The 22,590-nt window shown below is 42.4% G+C and overlaps 1 protein-coding gene across 2 annotated transcripts in view; it reads right to left on the bottom strand.

The window, feature by feature from the left end:
* Positions 1–2,056: 2,056 nt before the first annotated feature.
* Positions 2,057–22,590, bottom strand: part of LOC118364275 (protein eva-1 homolog B-like) — a 70,803-nt gene continuing 50,269 nt past the window's right edge. The window contains exons 1-4 of one of the 2 annotated variants that reach the window (XM_035745679.2): positions 21,117–21,449; positions 6,247–6,398; positions 4,019–4,118; positions 2,057–3,820 (exon numbers count right to left, since the gene is read on the bottom strand). In XM_035745679.2, coding sequence (XP_035601572.1) covers positions 3,384–3,820; positions 4,019–4,085 — 504 coding nt within the window. In that variant the 5' untranslated portion in view covers positions 4,086–4,118; positions 6,247–6,398; positions 21,117–21,449 and the 3' untranslated portion in view covers positions 2,057–3,383. Of the gene's footprint in view, positions 3,821–4,018; positions 4,119–6,246; positions 6,399–21,116; positions 21,450–22,590 lie in introns of those variants that run through there. The other variant, XM_035745680.1, reaches the window with a different exon arrangement.

The raw sequence follows: 22,590 nt of genomic DNA, 5'->3' as shown, positions 1-22,590 counted from the left end.
TTCTGCGATACTGATTGAATCCAGCCCTTAATATGATATCTGAGTGAGAGTGACTTACAAAAACAATGTGGGCCCTCTGGAGGTCAGGGCACCTGGGGACGTGCCCTTCGTGCCCCGTCGGTAATTTGAACATGATTGCTTCAAGTTTAGATAGCTGGCTAGACTAACTATACTAATTTACCAATCTACTTTTTTTTTATTGATATGGGCTAATTGAGTGACTGTCAGTGAGTGACATATAAAAACAGGAAAACTGCTGACGCACAACAAAGTTTTGAAATTGCACCTTGTCTATTCTTCTATAACTCTCAACAGCAAGTTGAGACCCCAATTATTATTCATTCTAATTCGAAAAAATTCCAGAGGTCCAGACCCCGGTGTCATTATATGTAGCTACGGCCCGGACCACATAAGGGTTTAGCCCTGACCTCAAAAGAGAAAACCTCGCCAAGGCAAACCTGCTACCCTGTCTGCTCTTCCAGCACATTGTGTACTTCGAGGAGGTTTAAGACATGTTACAGAAGTTCTTGGCTGGTTTCCTCCACAAGCAATGCCTTCCCCCTCGCAACGTTAGCCTGGCCTCTTTATGCATGGGTGTCGAGCACAGTCAGACTCCAGTATTAAGGCTTCTGGCTGCTAGGTTGGTCAAAAAGTCGAATGGATAGAAGACATATCTACTGAACACACACTGGTTGAATCTATGTTGTTTCAAGTTTCAAGTTTTAATGTCACCTGCACAAGTACAGTGAAATGCCTTTCTTGCAAGCTGTAAACCCAACAATGCAGTAATCAATATAAATTACTGCATTGGTTAAATGTAATTTCAATCACATTACGTTGAACCAACGTGGAATATATGTCGAATTGATGTCTGTGCCCAGTTGGTACACTGATAATTATATTTAGTTGGAGGGCCAGGTATTTATTTGGGGCTAGGGTCCTTTTTTTTCTGAATTTCCGCCTGACTGACATGCCCAAAGTAAACTACCTGTTACCCACGACCAGAAGCCAGGATATGCATATAATTTGTATCATTGGATATAAAACACTTTGAAGTTTGTAGAAATGTTAAAATAATGTATGAGACTATAACACAATTGATACGGTAGAAGAAAATCCAAAGAAAAACCAACTGGAATTTTGTTTTTGAGATCCCATGCTCTTCCAATTGAAAGCTATGGGTCCTATGCAATTCCAGCTCCCAGATTGCAATTCCTATGGCTTCCACTAGATCTCAACAGTCTTTGTTCAAGGTTTCAGGCTTGTTCAGAATTTTGAGTTTTGTTACAGGGATTCATGAGTTGTGAACCAGCATGTGGGCGTGCAACTAAGAGGACGCGCACTTGCTAATGTTTTATATTGAACACTTCTTTCCGGTATGAAATATTATAGTTTAGTTACATTTTAGGGTACCCGATGATTAAATAGAAACGTAGTTTGACTTGGTTTAACAAAGTTTAGTGGTAGCTTTTTTGAATTCCTGCATGTTGAACTCAAATTGATGGCGCCAACTAAACATACTTTTTTGGGATACAAAGAAGGATTGTATATCTAACACAATGACCATGCATGTTGTAGTCAGGACCCTTTGGATTGCAAATCAGAGGAAGATTTTCAAAAAGTAAGTGATTATTTCATCGCTATTTGTGATTTTATAAAGCCTGTGCTGGTTGAAAAATACGTTGATGTGGGGCGCCGTCCACAAACAATCGAATGGCATGCTTTCGCTGTAAAGCCTATTGTAAATCAGACAATGCAGTTAGATTAACAAGAATTTAGGCATTTAACCTATATGCGACACTTGTATGTACCTAGATGTTTAATATCCAGAATTTTAAGATGATTTATTTGAATTGCGCGCCCTCCAATTTCACCCGAAATTGTCAACGGGTGTCCCGCTGATGGGACGCATAGCACTAAGAAGTTTTTTAATAATTTGAATAACCTGTACAGCTAAAGCCCAAGAGAACCAAACTGGATAATGATCATACCCAAGATACATATGCAGCTTGTGTTATTCATCAACATTCAACATGATTCTGTTGGCAATCAAATATCCTTTTGTGCTGTGTTTTATTTCCAACAATAAAATAAGACTTTATTTCATTTAGATAGACCACTGGGTTTTGCCAAAACATTTAGTAAACAAGTTTTCAAGGTATTGTACTATAAAAATCATATCTATTTAACATTTCAAGGCACACATGGGAGCAATTGATTAAGAATAACAATTCACTATGAGTGACCTTACAATCCATTGTAATTAAATGGTTCAACTGAGGTTTTTCAGTTGTTCAATTTCAGCCCTAGACAATCTTTATATTGTACAGTATATCCAAAATACATAGTCTAGGAACATTTTAAGAAAGAGCATTGTTTGTCTGAAAGACATTAAGTGTAACAGAAACAACCACAAGGCCTTTTGAGTTTCACACTTTAATTACTTAATTTCCCCTAGTGTAATTGGTTCTGAAAACAGCCTAAAACTGTGTTCTTAAACTGAGCAAATTGAGCAGTCCAATTCCAAAATGACTTGACATCAGGTGAAAAATGGTCTCACCGAATCTATTTCTATTTTCTTACTTAGGCAAAGCTATTTTCTCACAGAAGGTTCCAAGACCACTCTAAAGCATTGAGGATAATTTCCTAATATAATGACAAACAGCTCACGGCACTGTCCCGCTGTAAACTCACCAGTGTTGAGGGAAACATGGCCCCATAGCAAACAAAAGAAAGTGACCTCTCATTGCAAAATACTTGGTCCCTACTCCCTACAGTATCTCTGGCTATTTGTCAATGTCTGTATAGGTCCTTCCTTACTCCCTTTGTGTTTTTCTAAGGGCAATACTTTATTCAGGCATCTCTCTACACTGTAGACTCCAATTATGATAAACGTTCCCATTCACATGCCTAAATCACAAAGCAGCAGAACTGGTCTCAAAGGTGCCTTGTGGTATTATGGCAGTGGTAGTAGGTGACAAATGTTGATGGGGGAAATACATTCACACAGCACACCACTATCACATAGTGTTAGAGTCAAGACTCACACTTCAAGGGCCTGTTCAGAGGGATGTCATGTTACAGAATGTTCAGATAGAAACTTATCGTGCAGAACAGATATGTTTGTCTTTCAGGTAGAATAGTGAATTTTGTCAGCTCTATTCATTATATTTCTATCTGCAACATTCATAAGATTTCACATCACTGAATACACCCCAGATCGAAGTAGCACGCCACTTGTGACCTGTCTGTATACAACAGCATGAGTGACACCCCTCATGGGAATCTGTCTTTGGCGGGTGTGGACCACAGTGTACCCCCTGATTCCATAGCACCATAGTTCTATATAGTATGTCCATTCAGTGGCCCAGTAGTACTGGACGTTAGTAGTAGTGCACCCGACCTATAGTGCCTGTTCCTGAACCCAGGATATCAGGCTGCCCATTCCTCCAGATCTCCCGTATGATTCGCTCCCTCTCCTCCAATCGCTGTGCCCGCTCTAGCTCCTCGGCCGACGTGAACACGTTAACGCTCAGTGTCCCGTCCGATTGGCTGTGGTTGTGGTGGTTGCCAATGGGAATCTCTGTGGTGGGCATGGGGGCAGGTGCTTCAACGTCACCCTCCTCTTCCTCATCCTCATCCTCGCTATCTTCATCACATTCGTCCTCACTGAAGTCCTTCAGGTGTTTCTTCTCGGGCGTGGAGGCCGGGATGTTGGTGCGGGGCTTGCAGGAGATCCGAATGACCAGGAGGCAGAGGGTGAGGACCAGGCCAAAACAAACCCCAATCACAAAGTACAGCCCAAAGCTCTCTGGGTTCTCTACAGGACAGAAAAAGATAACTGGTAATTTCACCTAGTATAACAAAACCCCACAATATGTCAAAAAGGCATTGTGCTAGTAGCCTAAATCAATATTGTTATGACTGGCACATTGGTGATTTTGTTTCATTGATTCATTTTGTGGTACTTTAAAAGCAATGTGAGAACTGCTGATGTTAAAGTGATTGATTGACTGACCTTTGATGTGTGCATAGGCAGCTATGCTGTTGCTCAGGAGGTCCATCTCTTTCCTCTTTGCGTCCATGCTGACGATATGTCCAGTAGCCTTTGCTTACACCTAGAACAAATAAACACCACCCTCTGCATCAGAATTCCTTGCGATCTCAACTTCAATGCCATGCATGCAATGCCAAGTACTGTATGCAGTAATGTATGCATGAATTCAGTTATTCCCACTGTGTACCACAGAAAGTTCCACAACAAACAAACTGACACAACGAGACTTGGCCAAAAGACACATGCTACCCTCATGCACCCCACCGAAACACTTCTGCTACCACAAACCCCTATATTCCCCTCCCCTTTAAAATGTAGTTAAAGTGTTTTACGAGTGCCTCTAGTGCCACACTAGATGCTTTCTTATTTGCTATCGCGCCAAACGCACTGACCACAGAATATCTCCATAGAGACATTTTCTCAAAAGTGGTATTACAAGTTTATCAGCTTTCAAAGCAGAATTTCTTTCACATTGTTCCTCAACTGTAGTGGATGATATACTACATTTTTCTACATAAGACCGAATTGAGCCAGTCGGTCACATATGTCCTTGGGTGGGTGAGGACCAGGCCTAACTGGTCCAACTGTGGCAAACAAAAGCTCCACTTATTCGTCCTCAAATACCAACAGCGCAAACTGGGATCATGACGCATTTGGAACATGGTCCTGCCTGTGAGCCGTGACAGGCCTCTACAGTGAGGGTCCAGGGGTCAACTCTCTCCTCAGAAGCCAATGAACAGCACTTCCTCCAACGAGCCTCCCGGATCAATGGGGGCAAGGCCTAAAAGGCCTAAGGCCCTCTGTGTTGTTTTTACAGTACCTGTTTAGTTCACCCTTTCAATTTCCCTGACTGACACAAATAGGTGAATACCTGGAAGACCTGTGTTGTTGCTATTGTTTAACTATGTATTTTAGTCACACTTTTACTGTCCCTGACTGAAACAGAGTCACTGGGTTTTCCTTTTTTTAGCTCTGCTCTCCAGCTCTGCCTGGAGAGCAGAACCAAATGTGAATGATTGAGTTTAGACAAGTAATTTAATTGGTTTAAGTTTTGGCCACTGGGCTTATCCCTGGTGGCGCTTTCTGGTCGTCTGAGTCTTTTCCTCAGCGTTTCCTGACGCTCTGTTTGGCTCCATTGTGTTCCCGCAGGCCCTCGATGGCCCGGTCATTACTCCCTCACCTCAGACTCCCCAGGAAGTCTCAAGTTTCCCTCACAGAGAACCTTGCGGCGCCACGCCTCGCCACACAACAAAAGTATGACGCCTGGTCCTGCTTCTTTTCCTATGTGGTCTGTTTTTATTTTCTGTCAATTACATAGGCTAGGCTATAAAGGCAAGCCCCTGTGCTTTTGAGAGAGAGAGTGAGAGAGAGAGAGAGAGAGAGAGAGACTGTTTCCAATCAGAGTGAGAGGCTGGGTGGATTCTCCCATATGGAACACTCTATCCACAAGGCCCTGCTGGGTCTCTCCTGCATTTCCTGTGCAACCCCCTCCCTTCACCCTCAACCCTTGTCATAGCCCTTTCCTGCTGACTCTGCCCTTTTCTCGTCCGCTCCACTATTGTTCTCCCCCCGACCCGCCTTGATGACATCCTCACATGGTACACGGAAGTCACATGACACAGGAAAACCAAGACGCTATAGATAGTGACACAGGGGCCCAGCCAATACGAGTCTCCCTGAACCCTTCAATGTGTTAGCATTAGCCTTCGATCCCTTTCATTCTACACGTGTTCTGTGTTATGGCACCCAGGGGAACAAACATGTTGTTCAAGTAGGACAAGATGGCTGACTCTATAGCACAGTCACATAGAGCACTAACCCGTGGAATTGCTCACAACAAGCTAAGTCATAGCACATGGCGTGATGTTCTCATAGCCTACAGATCATTGACATAAAAAAATGGCACAGGCCACCTGTTTTTGTTCTGTCACCTCAAACATTGTTGGCTGATCTCTTCAGTCTATGGATTTTACACTCATGTGAATCCCGATGATATTATACTGTTGTTATCACGCTCATTTGTTAATGCAGCAAGGATTGAAAAATGCAACAAAAACATTGGTCAACCATATGCATTGCACATGCCTGACTCTTTAAAAAAAAAGCACAATTCTCTTTCTCTAAGATATAAAGATATGCAATAAGAAGCACAGACATATGTACACCTTGTATTGTATCATAAACCTTACCATAGAATGAAGCTGTAGTGGTAACTATTCAGTCCCAGCTCATGATGGAAGTGGAGAGGTTTGCTGAATGATTGAGCTACCCTCTCTCTCTGTCTCTCTGGATCTACGCCCGTGCCCTTCGCTCCTCAGGCCGAACAGTTCATTTGGCCGCCCTGAGACAAGAGCAAACACACAGACACTCACACAGCCGTCAGCCTACATCAGATCCAAACTCACTGAGGCGTTGGCAATGCAAACAATGACAGGCCTTTTGCTGTTGCCGAGGGATACACAGTCCGGCAGCAGACAAAATACAGGCTTTGCTTTCAGTAGTACAAAAGTTCATATTTCGATACACAAACGCATACATATACAGTGCATACTGTATAAATACAATTTACATACGCATATGTTCAAAAGGCATGTAAGTAAACACTGAAACACTGCACTTGTTCATGTATGGAGGGTACACAACAATAAATGATGTGCAAGGAGGAAGAGGCATTTTTTGGTGGGGGATTTGTCCATGGTGTTTGTAACATGACAAAGATTGAACTCTCACTAGGTTTTTGTGTGCATTCCTAAGCACTGATATGTTTGAAGTGAAGTCAAAGCTGCTTACAATGAATGAAAGTATATAAAATATCTCTGATAAAGTCACAGGCTGATGTTTCCCTGGAAACAGTTTAACACATAAACTTAAGTCTCATCCCATCTCTGACACATCAAACCACTGCAATATCCTCAGAGCACTTTGTCTCCAAGAAGTAGAAATCCTAGTCTATAAACCTGACAGCCACCGTATATCTCACAGAATATGAGCAGCTCTTTAAATGCCAGGTGGGGAAAGAGGACCGTGAAAAACATTCAAACATTTTTCACAAACCGTTTATGTGTTGAGAGGAAAAAGCCCAGTGCCAGTTTGAGTTGGTTTAGCAGGGCCTCTTTGCTTCCCAGTGCAGATTTTGATCTTGCTGACTCTTGCCAGACCCTATGTACACTAATGCTGGGCCGAGAGAGTGTTCGGGGCTAGCAGGGACCCAGGGAACAGTCGCCATGACAGCATCTCTCCACTCCAGGCCACAGAGTCATATGGTCAGTGAGCCTTTTGTTTTGGACCACAGAAGCGGGTTCCATCCGCACACACTTCCTGTTTTTACTTCCTTCCTTTTCAATTACTACAACTTGTGTTTGAACAGACAAGGTCAACTTTCCCCCAGCACATCATTCCTGTAGCCTGGTCCCAGATCTGTTTGTGTTGTATGTATAGCCAACTACAGTCATTGTAATTGCCAAACAAAAACAGATCTTGGACCAGGCCACATTGGCCTGATCCTTGCTGAGCTATTTGAAACAATGCATCATCTAGGCAAAGCAGCCAGTACCCGCATAGGATACTGTTTAAAGAGCTTAGGTAATAAAGTGTAAGGTCCGAGTGATTTCACCAGTTTTCCAAGGTCATGGCTAATGATTGGACTGCTAACTGGGCCTAACTGCTCTTTTCTCACAGTGGAATGCACCAGAATGGAATTAGTCAAAACTCAGGCATCTGAGAAGGGTGGTTAAAGACAACCGGAGACTCGTTTAAAGCCAATCTCAACAATAATTAACCTGGGCCTGTTGTTTTGTTTTGTTTTTGTTTTGCCCTGAGGAATAAATTATGAACAGACGTGCTCTCCACCTCCCTCAATCCCATGACTCAAATTTCAGTCATGTTCTCCAAGTGACTTAATTTTCTATTCAATAGCAGATGTTGCCATGCCCCTTCACTGCTGGAGAGAAAAACACTGTTCACATATGTTTCAGTGGTTCTGCAGTTTTGGGGACCTTGAATGCTGTGCTGAAAATGTTCTGGCATATTACTCCCTTCAAGAGCCTCTAAAGGGGTTCAAATGCTAACGGGATCATTATGCCACTACAAAAAAAAATGGACATAAAACCAAACAGGGTTTTCCTACACCTACATGCCAAAGACCCTTTATGGTACAGGAAAAAGAATGGAGGCACACTCTAAGCTAATGTTGTGTGAGAAGGCTTCAGCTTTGAAGGCCTCAATCATAGATTACGTCACCTCGCATGTTACCAAATAATGCCTGCCATTCAATCCTAACTGACCTCATATCCTCAGGTCAAACAATTTGAACACACAATCCACTTCCTGTGTCCTCAGTCACATGGTGGGCAGCATCAGTCAACCAATGACTTCACATTGAAGCCAATCAGTGTGTACTTAAGAGTGTATCTTGACACCATGTCAAGATACAAAAACAATGAAAAGTTCATCCAAGTCTCAAATAACTGTAAGGCAAATAGTGCTGAGACTGACGCTGAGGTAAACAACATGTGGTGTTGTGAGGCCTGGGAAGAGTTCATTCTCTATTTCTGACTGACAATTGTTTGCTTTGGTTGGGAGGACAGAGGAACCAAATGAAGGAAAACCCTGTCCGTTAAGTTGTGATATTTTTGTTCTTATCATCCTGCAGAAGAGCACAATAGCTTTTCCTTTCCTACCGAATTTCCCCCCTTACATCCGGTTGTACTGTCAGTCCGGAACCTTGTCCAGACAAATGCCCTTAACTCCCACTCCTTAAACGGCAGCCCCGCCACTTGGTTTGCTATAAAGCTGGGTAAAAGAAAAAAAAAAAAAAATTGAATTCATAGATGGAGGTATGGAAACAATGACTGACTGTCCACAAAGTCAACATGATAGCTTTAAAGTGAAGGATAACATTGTCTGATTGTCTGAAATAATCATGCTGTTATTGTCTTGTGGGGAGAAGCTGATTATGCCGTCTCTCTAGATAAAGATAGTTCCTAAATGATTGACTAGCCACAGGGACCAACCTCAGAGGCAAGACTTTTCGCTCCTATTACCAAACAGAAGCCCTTTTCCCTAGATACATGTACACTATAAACCATTCATAAAGTATCTAACCATAGTACTCCTCTGCCGCGTCTGAGAAATCACATTAACAACCCATGAGTAGGAATTTATCCAGGGAGTGTAGCCATCATTGAATAACAATGAGAAACTGCATGAAAAAATACAAATCCCACAAGGGAGCGAGTACACCTGCTTCCTCATGATAATGACGCACTTTGAACCACAGAGGGATAGGGATATTTTTGATACCTAGAATTTCTGTGCTGCTGTAATTTTTCCCTGGCACAATGGATGCTCTTTCTGTGGTTTGCCTGGCATAGGTCTTCAGTGAGTTGAAAAGCCCAGATTTGAATTTAATCACATTCTGTTGTTTCTATGCACAGATATAGCCTATTATACAACAACTCTGGCATGGGAGATCAGAGAGAGAGCTGGTGTCACTTTGAGTTTGAGTGCAAAGTGAGGACAATTTTATAGCATTCATCAACTTTGCCCCTGACAATGTTAATTAAAATGATCCTTGTTTCTTAGATGTTTATTTCTGCTACTGAGGGAGAAAATCTGTCTGTGATTAATGATCCATGGGATCAAATGGACCACTGAGGAGTAATTTATTCATTGTTTTTAGCACATGGAGGCAGTTCTAAGCTCAATATACTCCACTTGACTTTTGCAACGTGAATAAATACTGTATGCTAGAATTGTGCAGCCTGTAGAGCTACTGCTTTTCTTATTTTTTTTTCCATTTTTCACCGAAAGCCATGATGTGAGATTCTGTAAGTAGCAGAAAAGCAGGTTAATGGCTATTCCCTAGATGCTCATAAACTGAAGTTGTATCACAGCAATATCTACTGGATGTTATTTTTCCATACTTTTCCTATTTCAACAGATTTCTGTAAAAGAGTTACCATGTGGCTTCAATCACGGCAGTGTATGGTCTCACAGGCTTTCTCTAGCCTAAACCCAGCCAACCAAGATCCCCTGACCACCAACCAAGGCAGGACAGCATCCAAGTCCAGAAAAGCCTGAACTTCAAGTTCAAGCTCCCTCTGGGATTTTGTCATTTAGATTTGTTTTGTATCAGGTTAGAACATATGCAACAGGTTAGGAGAATATACGTAGCAGGTTAGGATATTTATATTAAGGTTAAGAAAAGGGTTAGGGTTAGGAAAAATGCCCCACCCCCAAAAACTTTTGATGTTAATTAAACAGAAGCTGTATCCCTTCTAGCCATGACCCTCTCCCTGAGAAAGACAGGCAGAGGTGCAGGCGGTAATGTTCCACCCAATAAACACGGACACTTTTCCTAAGAGCTTGGGCTCTGTTCGCCGGGGCCTGTAAAAGCATTCAGAGGGTAGGTATCTGGTGAAGGCATTTTCTGTCCAGCGCGGCCGGTCTTTCTTGACGACAGTAAAGGGTTGTAAGGGCATTTCAGAGAAAAGAGAGTGTCTTCCTTTCTTGTTTTCTCTTGACATGGGATCTCGGGGATCAAGCTGTGCTAAGTGTTGGTGCTGTTTGCCATTGCACCGTGCCCTGGCCATGGGCTCGTACTGTGGGGGGAATTATTTCAGTTTGAGCCCAGTCAGACATGTGTTTGCCATCAGGCCCAGTGACACGGAGCACAAGGTAGAGCTGACCCCAAAGATGTCTGCCAGCTGAGAGTATGGGGCGCTCCACTGAGCTGAGACTCAAACGTAGAAAATCTGCTTTTCGTTTTCTCCTCCCGAACAGCGAGCAGGGTTGCCACCCAGTGAAGGTGGTTTCCAAACATTAGCCTTGGATTAACTTTCTCTGGGTTATAAGTGAGCCATTTTAAACTGCCCACCAGGCACAAACTGAGAGAATCAACCATTTTTGTAGATAATCTTTTCCCAAATTTTACCCAAAATGCACTTACATGGCTCAAAGATTGTTTTGATTTCACTTTCAATTCACGCTCATTGACAAAGCAAACATATATAAATCCAAAATTGACATTGTACCGACATTTGTGCACAGTGGGTGGACAGTTTTGATAAGTTGTTGAATTTGACTTTAGTCTCACTTAACAACAGCTTTTTAACACTGTAGCTTTCAAGGACCAGAACCTTCTTCTCATCCAAGGCATTACTAAACATTCTGATCTAATTCACAAGGCAGGTACTCAATAAGGAAATTATTTTGGTTTCTTTATGTCATACTTCTCTATGTGATGATTTAATTTAAATGGAGAGTGTCATCTTCAACTCCACTCCAACTTGGTTCAGCAGAGAAGCCTCTATGCTTTTCAGTGCGAATGTAACTGCAATCCGTGACAAACCGAAGCATGTATTTTAGTGACATAAGAAATTATCTAGCGAGCAATCTCTTTACCCCATGAGGATTGGGCTGGTGGGGGTATGGGGAGTAATGGAGATATGGGCCCATGGGGGTGGATGTTAATAGCGGCCAGATGTGGGGTTGATGGTTTTGATGTTAGACAGAGACAAAGTGCTGCTCTCCTATGGAAATCCAGAAGAGAAAACACATGCTCTATCACCATATCAACTTTATCATACGTGCTCCATCGCAATCTAGCTCATGCATGTTAACATTAGAAGCATCCTCCCTAAGTTTGCTTTATTCACTGCTTTAGCACACTCTGCCAACCCGGATGTCCTAGTCGTGTCTGAATCCTGGATTAGGAAGGCCACCAAAAACCCTGAAATGTCCATCCCTAACAATAACATTTTCCGACAAGATAGAACTGCCAAAGGGGGCGGAGTAGCAATCTACTGCAGAGATAGCCTGCAGAGTTCTGTCTTACTATTCAGGTCTCTGCCCAAACAATTTGAGCTTCTACTTTTAAAAATCCACCTTTCCAGAAACAAGTCTCTTACTGTTGCCGCTTGCTGTAGACCACCTTCTGCCCCTAGCTGTGCCCTGGACACCATATGTGAATTTATTGCCCCGTATCTATCTCCATAGCTCGTGCTGTTAGGTGACCTAAACTGGGATATGCTTAACACCTCGGCCATCCAAGAATCTAAGCTTGATGCCCTCAATCTCACAAAAATTACCAATGCAACTACCACCGTACCACCCCAAATCTGTAAACACAGGCACCCTCATAGATATCATCCTAACCAACCTACCCTCCAAATACACCTCTGCTGTCATCAACCAGGATCTCAGCGATCACTGCCTCATTGCTTGTGTCCGTAATGGGTCTGCGGTCGAACAACCACCCCGCATCACAGTCAAACACTCCCTAAAACACTTCAGCAAGCAGGCCTTTCTAATTGACCTGGCCAGGGTATCCTGGAAGGATATTGACCTCATCCCATCACTAGAAGAGGCCTGGTTATTCTTTAAGAGTGCTTTCCTCACAATCGCAAATAAGCAAGCCCCATTCAAAAAAATTGAACCAGGAACAGTTAGGCAGTTAGGAAAGCAGCTTTTTCAAACAGAAATTTGCATCCTGCAACACAAACTCCAAAAAGTTCTGGGACACTGTAAAGTCCATGGAGAATAAGGGCACCTCCTCCCAGCTGCCCACTGCACTGAGGCTAGAAAACACTGTCACCACCGATAAATCCACGATAATTGAGAATTTCAATAAGCATTTTTTACTGCTGGCCATGCATTCCACCTGGCCACCCATACCCTGGTCAACAGCCCTGCACCCCCCACAACAACTTGCCCAAACCTCCCCCATTTCTCCTTCTCCCAAATCCAGATAGCTGATGTTCTGAAAGAGCTGCAAAATATGGACCCCTACAAATCAGCAGGAATTGACAATCTGGACCCACTCTTTCTAAAATGATCAGCCAAAATTGTTGCAACCCCTATTGCTACTTGTTCAACCTCTCTTCCGTATCGTCTGAGATCCCCAAAGATTGGAAAGCTGCCACGGTCATCCCCCTCTTCAAAGGGGGAGACACTCTAGACCCAAACTGCTACAGACCTATATCTATCCTACCCTGCCTTTCTAAGGTCTTCGAAAGCCAAGTTATCAAACAGATCACCGACCATTTTGAATCCCACCGTACCTTCTCTGCTATGCAATCTGGTTTCCCAGCTGGTCATGGGTGCATCTCAGCCACGCTCAAGGTCCTAAACGATATCATAGCCTCCATCGATAAGAGACAATACTGTGCAGCTGTATTCATAGACCTGGCCAAGGCTTTCGACTCTGTCAATCACCACATTCTTATCAGCAGACTCAACAGCCTTGGTTTCTCAAATGACTGCCTCGCCTGGTTCACCAACTACTTCTCAGACTAAATTCAGTGTGTCAAATCTGAAGGCCTGTTGTCCGGACCTCTGGCAGTCTCTATGGGGGTGCCACAGGGTTCAATTCTCGATCCGACTCTCTTCTCTGTATACATCAATGATGTCGCTCTTGCTGCTGGTGATTCTCTGATAAACCTCTCCACAGACGATAGCATTCTGTATACTTCTGGCCCTTCTTTGGACACTGTGTTAACTAACCTCCAGACAAGCTTCAATGCCATACCACTCTCCTTCTGTGGCCTCCAACTGCTCTTAAATGCAAGTAAAACTAAATGCATGCTCTTCAACCGATCGCTACAGGCACCTGCCCACCCGCCCGTCCAGCAACACTACTTGAATATGTTGACACTAGAATATGTGGACATCTACAAATACCTAGGTGTCTAGCTAGACTGTAAACTCTCCTTCCAGACTCACATTAAGCATCTCCAATCCAAAATGCAATCTAGAATTGGCTTCCTATTTCGCAGCAAAGCATCCTTCACTCATGCTGCCAAACATACCCTCGTAAAACTGACTATCCTACTGATCCTTGACTTTGGCGATGTCATTTACAAAATAGCCTCCAACACTCTACTCAGCAAATTTGATGCAGTCTATCACAGTGCCATCCGTTTTGTCACCAAAGCCCCATACACTACCCACCACTGCGACCTGTATGCTCTCGTTAGCTGGCCCTTGCTTCATATTCGTCGCCAAACCCACTAGCTACAGGTCATCTATAAGTCTTTGCTAGGTAAAGCCCTGCTTTATCTCAGCTCACTGGTCACCATAGCAGCACCCACCCATAGCATACGCTCCAGCAGGTATATGTCACTTGTCACCCCCAACGCCAATCCCTCCTTTGGCCGCCTTTCCTTCCAGTTCTCTGCTGCCAATGACTGGAACAAATTGCAAAAATCACTGAAGCTGGAGACTCATATCTCTCTCACTAACTTTAACTTCTTTGGGACTGGGGGGGAGTATAGTAAACTGCCTGCTACTCAGCCATAAAAGCTAGGATATGCATATAATTAGTAGATTTGGATAGGGAACACTCTGATGTTTGTAAAACTGTTTGGATGATGTCTGTGAGTATAACAGAACTCATATGGCACGCAAAAACCCGAGAAGAAAATCCAACCAGGAAGTGGGAAATCTGAGGTTTGTAGTTATTCAACTCATTGCCTATCAAATATACAGTGTCTATGGGGTCATATTGCACTTCCTAACGCACCCACTAGTTGTCAACAGTCTTTAGAACCTTGTTTGAGGCTTCTACTGTGAAGGAGTCTGAATGAGTCAGGGCTCTGGCAGAGTGCCATGAGCTGATCACGCGCACTCACGTGAGAGCGACCTGCTTTCCATTGCATTTATGAAGACAAAGGAATTCTCCGGTTGGAACATTATTGAAGATTTATATGATAAACCATCCTACAAATTGATTCTATTCTTCGTTTGACATGTTTCTACGAACTGTAATATGACTTTTCATCTGAACTTTCGCCTGGACTTGCCCGCGCCTCGAGAGTTTGGATTGTGTACTAAATGTGCGAACAAAAAGGAGGTATTTGGACATAAATTATGGACTTTATCGAACAAATCAAACATTTATTGTGGAACTGGGATTCCTGGGAGTGCATTCTGATTAAGATCATCAAATTAATATTTATAATGCTATTTCTGACTTCTGTTTACTCCACAATATGGTGGATATCTGTATGTCTTGTTTTTGTGTCTGAGCACTGTACTCAGATTATTGCATGGTGTGCTTTTTCAGTGAAGTTTAAAAAAAATCTGACACAGCGGTTGCATTAAGAAGAAGTGGATCTAAAATTCCATGCATAACACATATCTTTTAGCAATGTTTATTATGAGTATCTCTGTAAATTGATATGGCTCTCTGCAAAATCACCGGATGTTTTGGAACTACTGAAAATAACACACCAATGTTAACTGAGATTTTTGGATATAAATATGAACTTTATCGAACAAAACATACATGTATTGTGTAACATGAAGTACCATGAGTGTCATCTGATGAAGATCATCAAAGGTTAGTGATTAATTTTATCTCTATTTTTGCTTTTTGTGACTCCTCTCTTTGGCTGGAAAATGTCTGTGTTTTTCTGTGACTTGGCTCTGACCTAACATAATTGTTTGGTGTCCTTTCGCAGTAAAGCCTTTTTGAAATCGGACACTGTGGCTGGATTTACCACAAGTTTATCTTTAAATGGTGTAAAATACTTGTATGTTTGAGGAATTTTTATTATTGGATTTCTGTTGTTTTGAATTTGGCGCCATGCAATTTCACTAGCTCTTGGCGAGGTGGGACACTACCGTCCCACATATCGCAGAGAAGTTAAGCACCAGCTGTCAGAGCAGCTCCCAGATCACTGCACCTGTACATAGCCCATCCAACTACCTCATCCCCATACTGTTATCTTTTTGCTCCTTTGCACCCAATATCTCTAACCTGTATCTCTGCACATTCATATTCTGCACATCTATAACTCCAGTCTCTATCACTCCAGTGTTTAATTGCTAAATTGTAATTATTTCGCCACTGTGTTCTATTTATTGCATCACCTCCCTTATCTTACCTCATTTGCACACACTGTATATATTTTTTTCTATTGTGTTATTGACTGTATGATTTGTTTATTCCATGTGTAACTCTCTGTTGTTGTTTGTGTCGTACTGCTTTGCTTTATCTTGGCCAGGTCGCAGTTCTCAACTAGCCTATCTGGTTAAATTAAGGTGAAATTAATGAAACATTTAATAAAATACTGTACATACAGGGCCCAGGACATTGATGCTCAGAATTGGAACTTAATGAGTTTGTGTGTGTGTGTGCGAGAGAGTGTAAGTGTGTGTGTGTGTGTGTGTGTGTCCGCGCGGGAATGTGTGTGTGAGACAGAGCGTGATGATGTGTGTCCATGCATACACCCATATGTGTGTTAATTTTTGCCTCATATTCACCCCTGTGCTTTCTTAAAGCACAGTAACCCTCAGGTGATCCACAACCTCAAACTCCAAAAATAGAGTTGTGATCTTTGATCGATCTGGGCCAGCATGTACCATCCGACCACAACCACACACTGCATTCATTACACAAGACTTGTGATTACCCTATGACACAAAATGTGTTAACCCTTTCCATGAGTGGCTGGGCAGAGTTAACCATGTCCTGTTCACAAGCAAGTAGAGCTGGTTTCCTGGACATAAATTAAGCCTAGTCTTCTGGGAAACAGACACGTGCTGTCATTTTTAGTCTGTATGGTATGAACTCTTTAGTTCGTCAGGGGCTGGACAAACGACTTGTTTGGTGTAGACCATAAATATTTGATATTTATTTGATAACCGACCGTAAACTATGAATCAATCATAAGATTGAGCTTCTGAGTCAAGTGTCTCTTATTTAATGTGAAATCAATGAATACTAGAAATACTTTACAAACGTCACTGTACCAGTTTCCAGAGGTGTGAACTTGAGTCACATGACTAGGACTCGAGTCAGACTCGAGTCACAAATATGATGACTTGAAACTCGACTTTGACTTTAACACCAGTGACTCGTGACTTGACTTGGACTTGAGCGTTATGACTCGACCTGACTTGATACCCTTCCCAAGCCCAAATATTAAAAATGATCCTATTAAAAAAAGTGTGCAGCGCATTACTTTTTGAATCGGACAGCAGCCAATCAAATTGTGTCAGCTGAGAAAAAGTTGCAGTGCAGAGGAATGTCGGCGGGTGAATTCAGATGGAGCCCTTGGAAAGATGATACCCAAAATAATTACATTTGGATATAAAGACGACGCTGTATCAACAAAAAAATGGATTGCAACTTGCAAAACATGCGGGAAGAAAATTACAGACGGAGGAGCAACAATTTCCAACGTTGTTCGACATTTGAAGCTGCACAAAGAACAGTAAGTCGTGGCTAATATAGCCGACAGCTATACATTTGATTAATTTACTAGTGTATCTTGTAGCAAACGTAACGTTCAATCAATGAGCCTCCACACAGTCAGTCAGTCAGTGCGGGAATGTGATCATTGCACCCAAGATTGAGCTTCAACTGGCTAGACAATTGGTAGCCTAAATCCTGCCTGATGTTACTGCTGTTCCTAAATCCACTGACATACGTTAGCCTACTGTAAACACACACACAGAGAGAGAGAGAGATAGAGAGAGAGAGACCATGGAAATATAACGTTTATTTGGAAAGTAGTTAATATATATATATTTTTAAAATCATTCATGATTTACATAAACGTAATATACTAACTATTACTCGTTAAAAATATGAAATTGTATTACATTTGGTGAAGAGCACATTATGACTTGTTTCGGACTCGAAACTCAAACTTGTAAAACAATGACTTGGTCCAAACCTCGGCCAGTTCCTGTGTGCTTAACCCTGTCATCTTGTTTTTATTCCTTTTTCACCATATGGTTCCTCTCTTCCCCCAGATTCCCATGTAAAGTTTTAAACAAATTCTACCTTAATTGCAGGGCTCTTTATGTTCTTGGACATTCACATGTGTACAGAGATAGAGAGGCTTAGGCAAACCCTAGTGGATTTAGCATGTCAAACATCCCCCTAAGTCTAAGGAGACCAGGGAGAAGCAGTCATTAGAAGGCATTGAGGCTTTATGAGACAGCAGTGCTTTTAGTTGGAGTCTTGCTAAACACAGCTTCAGAGATAAATCACTCATCATCCAATTATTTGTCAATGGCGAATCTGAATCGAATACAGTCTCGTTGGCTTTACATCTGATTGGACAAGGCAGTTCATAGCTTCTGTGTCTCTTTGAAAACCTGTTTATAACATTTAATGGCTACTGGTCTACAAAATATAATATACTGTGCCTCCCACTTCATTTAGGTAGCATGTCTCAAACTCTCTCTCATGTTACACAACAAAACAAAAATTATACCAACACATGTGAGAGTAATGGTTTACTCACCCTAAGAAGTTGTCAGATGTGAGTTACTCTATCAGTTTCTGCTAGGCGAGAACAGCAAGACCAAGCCAATGGCTTAAATAGCAATACCAAGGCATCATTACAGGATTGTAGTGGTAATAAAGCAAATACACCACTCATAAAATACACCACTCATCTTGATCCAGGGCTACAGTGGCTTACATAAGTATTTACCCCCTTTGGTATTTTTCCTATTTTGTTGCCTTAACCTGGAAATCAAATAGATTTTAGGGGGGTTGGTATAATTTTATTTACACAACATGCCTACCACTTGGAAGATGCAAAATATGACAACAAAAACAGAAAACTTGAGCGTGCGTAACTATTTAAAAAGTCAATACTTTGTAGAGCCACCTTTTGCAGCAATTACAGCTGCAAATCTCTTGAGGCGTGTCTCTATAAGCTTGGCACATCTAGACACTGGGATTTTTTCCCCATTCTTCAAGGCAAAACTGCTCCAGGCACTGGGGCCTTCAAGAACAGATGTATGTATACTGAGATCATGTGACAGATCATGTGCCACTTAGATTGCACACAGGTGGACTTCATTTAACTAATTATGTGCCTTCTAAAGGTAATTGGTTGCACCAGATCTTATTTAAGGGCTTCAAAACAAAGGAGGTAAATACTTTTCTGTATAAAGTTATTTTTTTCATTTCACTTCACCAATTTTGACTATTTTGAGTATGTCCATTACATGTAAATCCAAGTAAAAATCCATTTAAATTACAGGTTGTAATGCAACAAAATGGGAAAAACGCCAAGGGGGATGAATACTTTTGCAAGGCACTGTACAGTATGTGTGTCTGTAAAAGCACTCTGAACGCTTTGTTGTCTCCTGTGCAGCAGAGGGCCAGGCAAATGGTTTAGAGTTTAGACAAGTGTTTCAAGTCAAGGATTGACCTGTGACTCCTTAGAGGCCACAGATAAGGCAAAAACCCCAGTGATAAAACATTGGGCAGTGAGATTGAGGAGAACAAGAGGATGGTGGGGAACATAGCTGGGAGAGGTCAGATACAAGTCAACTGTCCCAAAACACGCTTGAGGGTTTAAGGCATTCACACTTATCCTCTGTTATCTGTCACTTTATCAGATTGACACAGGGAGGGACAGCAAGCTGCCTGCCCACTTAGAAATGCTAATTAGAGGGGACCTCTGAGAATGGCTATCTCCTACTGATAAGAGGAGCTGACCACAGCACTCCAGTAGAGACGGTGTGTGCATGTGTGAGACAAAACCATTATTCTCAAACCCACACCCACACGTACGCACACACACAGGACCCCTATATGTTGATGAAACGGGAGGGCTGCACATCAGTGAAGCATGACACTCCCACCTCGGCTCCCCCAGATCGTATTACGCTGTTGATGCGGCCCTCACCAAAATACAGAATGCGGCAGGATGTTTGCATTTATTGCGGCGAAAGTCAAGTCATCTATCACCGCAAGGTTAGCCACTGTGCAGCGAGCTGCATCAGCCCTGCTCTCTGGCACTGATCCATCAGATACATGTTGGGGCAGTGAGCTCTTAGCTCTCGTAAGAGCTCACATTGAGACACTTGTTGAGACACTCAAAGGTGAGCATTGCTTCTCTTGAGGACACTCCAACAAGAACAGTATAACCCCTATAAATGAGCTTGGATCACGTAAAGATATGAATATAGCTACTGTTCCCGGAAGGAAGGAAACGAGCTACAACACACAGCGCTGGAACCTATAGCTGTGTGTTCTGCTGAGTGCGCTGACAGAAAGGGAACCTCTAGTCGTCATTAGAGTTTTTAAAGTGTTCCCAAACTCTTGCAACCACAAGAGTACTGCTTTGCAGAGTTCTGAAGGAACATAAACTGCAAAAACGGCAAAACATGAAACAGCAGACACTCATTGAAACCCCGCTGTACCTATAGACACACACCGCAGGTCGCACCCCCATAAAAAAATCAGTCGGTTTAAGCTAGAGATATCAGGTTTTGCATTAGATGCATCTCAATCCACTGCATCTGCCTATGTCACACTTCCACATCTGTGGTGAAAGGTGAAAGAGCTAGAATGGTGTTTGTCATACCATGAGACATCACAAAAATCAGTCTTCCCAAACTATTATGACCCCTCTATGGAAAGATGAGACTTTCACGAACACGATGGTGGTCTCCGTTTTGCTCTACGACCCCAATAAGTGCCTTGGGACTCGTCTGAAGTCAGTACAGCCGATCTGTCGACTTCTGTCTGGAGAGTCCGAAAAGTTTGGGCTACACACTAATATGATACCAGTTGAAAAAATGAATGGAAGTATGTATATATGTGAAGACTGTTTAGTGCCAAAAGTAAGGGTTAAATACACGCAAAAAAATAAGTTACAAATGTTTCCTGATCTTTCTTATATCTCTCAGATATAGGGGAGACATTTCAGAACACACTTCCTTTAGATTTATTGGGGGGGACTATCTGTTGTTCCATGTAGTGAATCTGTCATTCAACGCGTTTGTATGGGCTAATAGCAGGACGGCCCAAAATATTTTAAAACATATTTTTGGGGCATACTTCAAGGGGTATTAAAATTCAAAATCAAATAGCAAAATGATCCTTGGTATGACCTTCTCAAAAACAAAAAGAATTCCATATAGCTTAGTAGAACACCCTCCCCCGGCTTAAGCAGGGCTTATGGGTTTTAAAGGGAAACGCAAAAAGTTACAGCCTTTACATTGTAAATACAGTGATTTAAATACCTCGTTGAGGTTCATATGTTATTGTACATACACAGACTGGGGTTGTCACACTCACCAAGTAAGTAGTACTGTCAAAGTGTCCTCTTAGGAAAGTTCATTCCTGTCAAGATAAGGTAAGGCTCAATGCTAGCCTCAGTCAAAACAGTCCACTTCTCGCATCCAGGTTGACAAAATCAACACAACAAGCAATCCTGACTTTGTCAATCTTGCTCGTTCCTTGTGTGTGACTACTGCTGTTCTCCAGTCCTGGAGCGTGTAGAGAAACCTATAGGGAAGAGGTGGTAGCTTGCTCTGAATAACAGACTTTCCCTCTCCCTCACGGTCTCCACTCTCTGCCAGCAGCAGGAAAAGCTGTCATACAACCTCTCAGAAAGAGAGAGAAAAAAGGAGGAATGAGGAACCTCCAAAAATGAGCAGGGTTTGGGAAAGAGGGAGGGAAGAAGGAAAGAGGGAGGGAGTATTGGGAAGGGAGTTCTTCCCCCTCGTCCCCTCTGTTAAGGAAATGGGCAGGAAAAACACAACCCCCGACAAATGAAGGTTGATTTTCCACACTGAGTACAGAAAACACGAACAAAAACAAAACACGAGGCATGACAGTGATGGATTGTCGTTTACCTTTGGAGCTATTAATAATAACTGTATATAAGCAACAAAACACACTGTATTGCAGCTTAAGCCTTTTTGATTTGAAGATGAATGGGAAAGTGGGACTTTTGGGGGGTAGGAGTAAACATGTAGTCTGAAAAATATGACAACCTCCTCACAGTTGTGAGCCACACTCATAAACATATGGCTATCAATTTGATTTTATAATCCATTATAGAGAAGAAAATGAAGACTGAAGAGGTTTGACTGCATAAAATGTGGTATCTATCTAGTAACTGTCCTTGCTGAATAACAAAATAACGCAAAACCATGTAAGTATCCATAGTCTTTTGAACACTTTTGGGAAAAAGCCTACTTTTCAGGCTTAGCACTTGGCCGTGACAGCATGACATGGCCATAAGTCCTACATTACGGGCTCACAGCACATGCTCATCTTGTTTTGTAACCCAGACTTACTAGCAGGGAGGAAACCCCCAACCAACTGAAGAGAGTGAGCAGTAAATACACTGGGCCACCAAGCAAAGCCTTGACCAGATTTAATTTAAGCCAGACGGAGTGGGTGGGCATGGAGATACAGTATTTCCCATCAACATGGACCAGGCCTCCATGGGAATCAAGGGAGGGGAAGACTTCTCTACAAAGTGCTGTGAAATCAATATTGAGAAGCTGCATTAAGAAGTGCGTCATCGAGTTTCCTAATTTCTCAATGAGGTCAATGTCGGCGCAAAGCTGTTATTCTGATACACCCTGCTGCTGAGGTGGAAAAAGAAAGAAACATGGTATTGGGATACGTCCCAAATAGCACCCTATTCCCTATGTAGTGCTCTATGGGCCCTGGTAAAAAAAATAGTGCACTATAAAGGGATTAGGGTGCCATTTGGGATGTAGCCGTGGTTTCTGTCCACATATTTCACTCATTAACC

This window comes from Oncorhynchus keta, chromosome 31, assembly GCF_023373465.1.
Source record: "Oncorhynchus keta strain PuntledgeMale-10-30-2019 chromosome 31, Oket_V2, whole genome shotgun sequence".
In the NCBI taxonomy this organism is placed as follows: domain Eukaryota; kingdom Metazoa; phylum Chordata; class Actinopteri; order Salmoniformes; family Salmonidae; genus Oncorhynchus; species Oncorhynchus keta.
The sequence above is the reverse complement of the archived record's forward strand: the minus strand, read 5'-3'. Positions and strand labels throughout refer to the sequence as shown.